Source organism: Oryx dammah, unplaced genomic scaffold (assembly GCF_014754425.2).
Source record: "Oryx dammah isolate SB20612 unplaced genomic scaffold, SCBI_Odam_1.1 HiC_scaffold_15, whole genome shotgun sequence".
Classification (NCBI taxonomy): Eukaryota; Metazoa; Chordata; class Mammalia; order Artiodactyla; family Bovidae; genus Oryx; species Oryx dammah.
The window spans coordinates 42,340,504-42,348,130 of record NW_024070199.1 but is presented as its reverse complement, the minus strand read 5'-3'; the positions used below and the strand labels follow the sequence as shown (position 1 = coordinate 42,348,130).

At 61.5% G+C, this 7,627-nt stretch overlaps 1 protein-coding gene across 1 annotated transcript; it reads left to right on the top strand.

Moving 5' to 3' along the window:
- The first annotated feature begins 2,489 nt into the window (after positions 1-2,489).
- AP5B1 (adaptor related protein complex 5 subunit beta 1) lies at positions 2,490-5,798 on the top strand. Its single transcript, XM_040256179.1, has 2 exons — positions 2,490-3,072; positions 3,177-5,798. Exons 1-2 carry the CDS (start codon positions 2,923-2,925, stop codon positions 5,658-5,660), a joined length of 2,634 nt encoding a protein of 877 aa, XP_040112113.1. The 5' UTR covers positions 2,490-2,922; the 3' UTR covers positions 5,661-5,798.
- The last annotated feature ends 1,829 nt before the right edge of the window (positions 5,799-7,627 follow it).

Genomic DNA, 7,627 nt, shown 5'->3' with positions numbered 1-7,627 from the left:
CTGCTCTCTATGGATTTGCAAATTGATGTGCTCTTTTTTTTACATAAATAGTTTTTTAATTTTTTATTTTTTAACTGGAGGATAATTGCTATACAGAATTTTGTTTTCTGTCAAACCTCAGCATGAATCAGCCATAGGTATACACGTATCCCCTCCCTTTTGAAGCTCCCCGATGTGCTCTTTTTAAAGCGCCTCTATATCCCTATTGCCAGTGCTGTGAGGATGGGTTATCTCCCATTTCACAGATGAGAAAACCGTGACTCGGACCCCTCTGGAAACGGACTTTCCCTATTTTAAGCCTTGTGTCTCGTCTCCCCAGAACTGAGCTGCCCTGAGGAGGATGGAAACAGCAGAAAGAGAAGAAATGAGCCGGGGGGATGGAGTGGGGAGTTCCATGCTGCAGCCCACGCCCAGGGCCTCTGGGCTGGAAGGTCACTCTTAGGGTGGGCTTGCTGACTGCAGATTCAGTGCTGGTGGACTAAGCTCAGTGTAGTGCCTGGCCTGTGCCAGGGTCAGTACCAGCAGCCCCCTCCCACGGGAGCAGACACCTAGGCAGGCAGGTGAAGGCAGAGAGTAGCTGCCCTGATTGGCGGGCCAAGTCAGGGGTGGCACAGGGCTGTTGCCTGAAGGCTGGACTCCACTTTTTAGGAGCTCTGTGACTTTGAGCAAGTGACTACACCCGGCTGGGCCTCCCTGTCCTTCTCTGTGAACGGACCCCATCTTCAGGTCCCCACCTCCATGAATCCATGCGGATGTTCCCACCACAGCATCCAGAAACACAGCGCCAAGAACTCCCTCCCTCTAGACCCTGGGCCCCAAGGAGTCAAGGTTCTGAAAGACTGGTGGCTGTCAGAGGCCGAGCAGGGGCCAGAGCCAGCATCCTGTTTCCTGACCCTTTGAAGCCTGGCTCCTCCACTGTAAAAAGGGGCTTAATAATCATTCTTCCCTCCCTGTAAGTGGTGATGGCTGGGGATGTGCAGTTATCAGCACCCTCTGGGCCTCAGACAGGGAAACCAGACAGGCTCCTTGTTACCCCCAAGCTGCCTTCCCTCCCAGGGTTGCTGTCATCCTGGCCTCTTTCATCTTAGACTTAATTAGCAGACAGCCCCACCCCGCAGCCTCCCTGGCAGGAGTCATCACTCCCATTTTATAGGTGGGGAAACTGAGGCACCTAGAGGGAAGTAGTTTGGGGCTGCTGCCTATGAGTCAACTGTGGAGCCGGGGCCTAGAGGAGCTGGGACTAGGTTTTCCAGCTGAACTTGTCCTTTGGGGTGGATCCGCCTGGCACCCTGGGCACCCAGAAAGCCTCTTCTCCAGCTCTCTCTATCCCACCACTCCCTACCACCTCTCCTCTGGAGGGCAGCGGGATGGGAATAGGGAGGGGACTGCCAAGCCTGGGGAAAGGAGAGAAACCAGTTGGCAGCAGCTAGAATGGGGGCTCAGGCCTGTTTCATCTTCAAAACAGGCTAATTAGAGCCTGGGGCATTTCTCAGACCGGTAGGCTGTGGGTGTGGGGTATGGACACCTGCAGTTCTGTGCCCTGGAAACCGGGGGGCAGTGGGGCCTCTGCAGCCTGGACCCCGGACCCAGAAGAGGCTGCTAGGTGAGCCCCCGGCTCAGCCTCCTGCGTGCCCCGAAAGAGCCCTGGTCCAGCCCTCTGGAAGTCAAGGTAACTGGGCTCGGGCACTGCTTGACCCCAGATCTGCGGCGCAAGGCCTCAGTTTCCTGGTCCGTGCTAAGCGTCCTGGGAGCCCCGTGACCCGCCGGGCCTTGCCAGTCCGCACGTCTGCATCCCGTTGTCTTCCTGCTTCATTGCAGCTGGTGACTTGGCCCCGCCAGCTTTACCCTAGCCGACCGTCGGCACGGCCTCCGGCAAAGGTCAGCAGCTTCCGCCTGCCTCATACCGGCGCCGGCTCCGCGCCCCCAAGCCGAGCGGGTGGGGGGCCCGGGGCTGGCGTCGGGGAAGCGAAGCCAAGTCCTGCGGCGCCTGCCCGACCGGTTCCGCCAGGCCCGCGGCCGCCCGGGACTGCACCTCGCACACCCCCCAGCGGCCACACCGAGAGCCCCAAGTACTCATGATCCACTTCACCCCCCGAGCCTGCGGGCGCTGGAGTAGGGTGCGCAGCGCCCAGGCGCCGGCGCGGGGCGCGCGGGTTGCCATTCTCGGCATCCTGGCAGGCGGGCGGGCCCCCGGCCGCTGGCCATCTGAGCTCCCCGAGACTGCAGTCGGCGCGCCCACGGGGACCCGGGCACCGGGAGCCCGGGCCCACCCAACTCCACCGCCTCTGCCTGGGCCTGCGGCGGTTTCGGGGAAGGGGGGCCTGCGCAGAGCGGGACAGTTACTCAGCCCCAGCGAAACCGGCGAGTCGGCACCTGCCGGCGGGGAGGGCGAGGGAGGTGGTGGACCCGTTACGGCCCCGCCCCCGCGCGGGGCCCGCCCCGTCTCGGCCGCCCACGCGCCGTGCGCCCCGCCCCGCGCCGCCAGCCCGGAAGGAGCCGGCAGGCCCCAGCGCCAGCGTCAGCTGAGTCAGGCAGGGTGAGAGGGCCGGCCCGTTACCGCGGGCGCCGGGGGCCGGGGCGGTGCTGTGGTTTCGGTGCCGGTTACGGGCAGGTGGCCTAATGAGCTCTCGGCACGCACCCCGCGCCAGCGGCCCGCCCGGCGTCCCCGCCCTTGCTCCCGGCGCTCTTGCCCCGCGGGGACTCTGGCAGCCCTCCCCAGCGTCACCCCCGAAGCCTCTGGGTTTCATCTCGGGACCCGGGTGCGGGGTTCTCGCTGGTGTCTGAGCGCGGCCGAGGGTGGCCCCTTTGGGGTCTGCGCATCGGCTCGCGCGCCCTCTAGCGGCCCTGGGGCTCCTGCGCGGTCCTGGGCCGCACGTCTGACCCTCCTCCCTCGCCTCTCTACAGGGATCTGTGTGCCCGACCATGGGGCCTTTCAGCCGGGAAACCTGGGCCCAGCGCCTGGGCACCTTCCGGGCCAGCCCGTCCGCCTTCATGGCAGGTCCCGAGGGTGAGGATCTGGGTCGTGACCTGCTGAGCGACTTGAGGAGTGAGAAGCTGAGCGAGCCGATGAAGGTAGGCCCCCCTGCCCGAGCCCTGGTCCCAGGTGTTTATCCCAGCGCACCGTGTCCTGACCCTCAACCTCGTGCTGCCCACCCCACGCCCTCCCCCATCTCCAGGTTGCCCTGCTGGCTCTGAGCTTGGAGTACCCAGCCCAGCTGTGGCCGGACGCCCCTGCAGCCGAAGCAGCCGCCACGTCTCTGTTGGACACTCTGGTCCTCCTACCCCCGCGGCCCTCAGCTCTGCGGCGGCCCCTGCTGCTGGCGGCCACCACAGCCTTGGTGGCAGGAGGTGCGCTGAGCCCCGTCTCGGGAGCCTCCGGTCGGCTCCTGCCCCTGCTGCTGGGCTTGGCCTCGGGTCGCGATCTGGGGCGAAGCTTCGGCCCTGCCTCGGAACAGCGGCCCCTGCAGGCCACAGCGTGGGAGTGCCTGCGGGAACTGGAGAGCTGCCGGCCCGGGCTGCTGGGGGGCTGCCTGGGGCTGCTGCGGGCCCTGCTGGGACGCGAGGGCCCGGCCCAGCCCCTCAGCCTGCTGCTGGCACTTGCTCTGCGAAACGCCTTGGTGATACAAGCCAGGGCCGGAGCCGGCCTGCAGGGCCTGATCACAGCTGGGAACTCTTCCATGGAGGGTGGTCCCTGGAACTGGACGCTAGCTGAGGAGGGTGAGGTCCACCTTCAGCCCCAGGCACCCAGTTGGCCAGCGGCTGAGGAGGGCGAGTGTGGCCTTGCGGCGCTGGAGCTCAGTCCTGAGGAGGCCCGGGAGCTGCGGGCCACTGTGGCCCAGCTTCTGGACGCCTCATACCTGCTCACTCCTGTGGCCCAGGCCCAGCTTCTGTGGCTCCTGGGCTGGGCCCTGCGGGGTCTTTGGGGACAGCCACCAGTGCTCTTCAAGCCACAGCTGGTACGGCTGCTGGGCACAGCCCAGCTGACACTGCTGCACGCCGTGCTGGCTCTGAAGGCAGCCTTCGGCGAGGCCCTGTTCACGGCCCAGGACGAGACCTTGCTGCTTCGCCGGCTCACCTTGGCTGCTCAGCACCCGGCCCTGCCCCTGCCCATCCATCTCTTCTACCTGCACTGTCTCTTGAACTTTCCTGAGAACTGGCCGCTGGGACCCACAGATGAGGAGGCCGCTCCACTGTTGCTGGGGTCCCAGCTCTGCCGTGGCCTCCTGCCTAGCCTCCTACATGAGCCGATGGCCCTCTTGGCCCGCCTGCACCTGCTGTGTCTGCTCTGCATGGAAGATGAAGAAAAGGAGGAAAAGGGCCAGGATCGGAGTCCCCGGCACTATTTGGAGGAGCTTCTGGCTGGCCTGCGGCAGAGGGCAGCCCTGGACGGTGGCCCCCGGGCCTTGGCTACTCTCTGCTTCCAGGCCTCATACTTAGTTGCTCACTGCCTGGCTGGGCAACCTGTGGTACTGACACCTTTGACCCAGGGACTGGCCCAGTTGTACCGAACCCGGCCTGCACTGGCTCCCCATTTCGTAGATCTCTTGGATCAAGTGGGCCCTGAGCTGCAGGAACCCTTGAGGGTGGCCTTGCGGCAGGAGGTGGTGTCCAGGCCAGGCAGAGAGGAGGCCCTCCGTTGGCACCTGCAGATGCTGGCCAGGGTGGCAGACAGGGATGCCCAGAATGCCACCCTCAGCTTTCTGTGGGCTGCAGCCACCCACTGCACGGACTGGGGCCTCCAGCAGGCCCTGCTGCGGGTCTGCCGGGCCCTGCTGCGGGCAGGCGTTGGGGGAGGCCTGGCGGATTTGCTGCAGGCGCTGGCCAGGCAACTGGAGGACCCTGATGGGCAGGACCACGCGCGTCTCTACTACATCCTTCTGGCCCACCTGGCAGGGCCCAAGCTGGGGGTAGCCCTGGGCCCCTCCCTTGCTGCACCTGCACTGGCCTCCTCACTGGTGGCCGAGAACCAGGGCTTTGCTGCAGCGCTGATGGTGCAGGAGGCTCCGGCCCCGGTTCGGCTAAGTGTGGGTCCTCGCAGAGCCGAGGGCCCAGTCCCGGTGCTGAGGCTCCAGGTGGAGGTGCTGGAACCGGTGTATTCTCTGGAGCTGCGCTTCCGTGTGGAAGGACAGGTCTACGCACCCTTGGGGGCTGTCCACGTGCCCTGCCTGTGCCCTAGCCGCCCCACCTGCCCTCTGCTCCTGCCTCTGCAGCCCCGACGCCCAGCTCCTGCGAGGCTGACTGTACGTGCCCTGTATACCACACCCAGCGGCCTCACCTGCCACACTCACCTACCACCCCTGCTTGTGGCCTTCGCTGACCTCTTCCTGCCTTTCCCCCAGATCCCCGAGGGGGCCCAGCTGGACTTCTTTGAGGAGCTCTGGGGCTCCTGTCTGCCGAAGGGCGCCGAGAGTCGCTTGTGGTGCCCTCTCGGGCCAGGGGGGCTGGAGGCCTTGGTGTCCCGCCACCTGGAGCCCTTTGTGGTGGTGGCCCAACCCCCCGTCAGCTACCTTATAGCCATCCGTCTGCCCCCGGATTCGCAGTTGCTGCTGCGGCTGGAGGCAGCCCAGGCGGACGGAGTGCCTGTGGCCCTGCGGACTGATGACTGGGCCGTGCTGCCTCTGGCGGCAGACTACCTCCGTGGGCTGTCAGCGGCTGGCTGAGCCCCGGAGCTAGGCTGGGTGGGGGGCCACAGGACTGTGGCCTTTGCAGGCTCTTGTCCAGGAAGGGCTGTGGAGAACCAGGACACAGCGCTGTGGCTCCTTTCTTTAAAACACAAAAAATTACATTTGCTAACAGCACTGACTGGTTTGTTTCCTTTTGGGACCTGGTTGGGGGCAGGCATCTAGGATGGGGTTCAGAGGCTCTAGGAGAGCTTCCAAGCTATGGAACCCCCAGACTGCAGGGTATCAAACTTCCTTCCTGCCCAGATATGCCTAGCATTCTCTAGAATCCCTGCCCAGGAGGTAGAAGAAAAAAGAGCCACATCTTTGCTTCCCAGAGAGGGAAAACCCTTGCCCCAAACCACCCAGCAACTTAGGAATGGAAATGAAGCTGAGCTTGAACCTGACCAGTGTTTTTCAACTCCAGAACTTTGCAAGGTCCCTGCACCTGGAGCTTAGTTTAGCTAGGATGGTGGGCCAATGGAAGAAGCAGTGAGAGGAAGCTGCAGCAGCCTGGTGGTCCCTGCCCTAGGGAAGGGGTTCCTAGGTTGTGCTGATTGGAGCCAACTTGGAAGGATCTGCTAGTAAGGTTTGGGGGCTGATGGAACGGACCTCCCATGATCTGGGCTGAAATTAGGATGACTTTGCCTCACTGCAGCCTTCCAGGCTCCTCAGTCCATGGGATTCTCCAAGAAGAATACTGGAGTGGGTTGCCATGCCCTCCTCCAGGGGAAATTCCCAACCCAGGGATAAGCCCACTCTGTGGACCTAAGAATCTTGCCAGGTAAGGAGACAGTTCCCCTAGTCCTTTTTCCAAATATGCAAGATACTTAGAGTTCAGCTGTATTAAGGCCAACTCTGCTACTAGTCACCAAGCTGTTTTCCACACACATTGCCTCACTTCATCCTTGCAACAGCTCAGCAGGGCCCCACAGATGAGGAAATCTGTAGGCTAGAGGGGTTGAGTGATTTTCCAACAGTCACCCAGCTGGTTGGTAATCATGTTTTGTCATCGTGGAGCAGGTTTCCATTACCACAGGGCCGCGTCCCCACCCCTCCCTGCCCTGGATGTCCTCCAGAGGCTGCAAGAGCAGCATTCGTGAGTGCTGGGTGAACGGCCAGAGGCTTGGGCCTTACTGCTCTGAGGAACGGGGCTCTTTGGCCCCTGCCTCTTGGGCACCCAATCTTCCCCTCCTGTTTGGGGTGGGCAAGGGAAGGAAAGAAGGGCTCAGGACAAGTGGGGCTGTGGCAGAGCTGGTCAGGAGGAGGTCTGTCCCAGGCTGGAGCTGCTGCAGTAACTTGACATGTGATCTGGGCAAGCCATTGCCAAACCAGTAAGTGTTCAGTTCCAGGAAACAGAAGCCAAGTCTGCAAATGTTAACGAGTGTCTGGAGTAGGTTAGAGCTTGGACTAAGGGAAGAGACTGGAAGTTGTCTATAGGATTTTTGAAACACGACCTTTGAAACACGTCAATTCTGGGGAGCAAAGAGGTGGAAGGGAAGGGATTATGCTTTGGCATTTGAGTATAAAAGGGGAAACAAATGGAGAAATTTCACAAGTTCCGCAAGACAAAAGAACAAGATCAGAGGACCCACGCTCCTCCCCCACTCAAAACAAACAAATCCTTCGAAGTGTCTGGACTTTTCACTGTTGACAGAAGAGGGCGCACTAAACTAGGGCTCTTAAAAAGCACCCAGCCCCACAGGACAGAACAAGAAAGATTAACAGGTTCATACAGAGTTATTGCAAAATATGAGAACATGAATTTCATGACATATCTATGAAGCCCAATTCATACACATTCCTGAACAAAAACAGCCAGGAAGCAAAAGAAATCTGTAATATAACACTCAGAACTAAAACATGCATTTGAAGGCATGCAAAGCTACCTGAGAAATTTAAACACCCAAGACGAAATGAAGAGAGAGTTGATTGAACTGCAGGCAGGAGGTAAGCAGCTGGAGTTC

Excerpts from the sequence above, each read along its gene's own strand:
- AP5B1 (XM_040256179.1), top strand. The coding sequence starts at position 2,923 with ATGGGGCCTTTCAGCCGGGAAACCTGGGCCCAGCGCCTGGGCACCTTC. Across the intron at positions 3,073-3,176 it reads AGCTGAGCGAGCCGATGAAG|GTTGCCCTGCTGGCTCTGAG; the intron begins GTAGGCCCCCCT and ends CCCCATCTCCAG.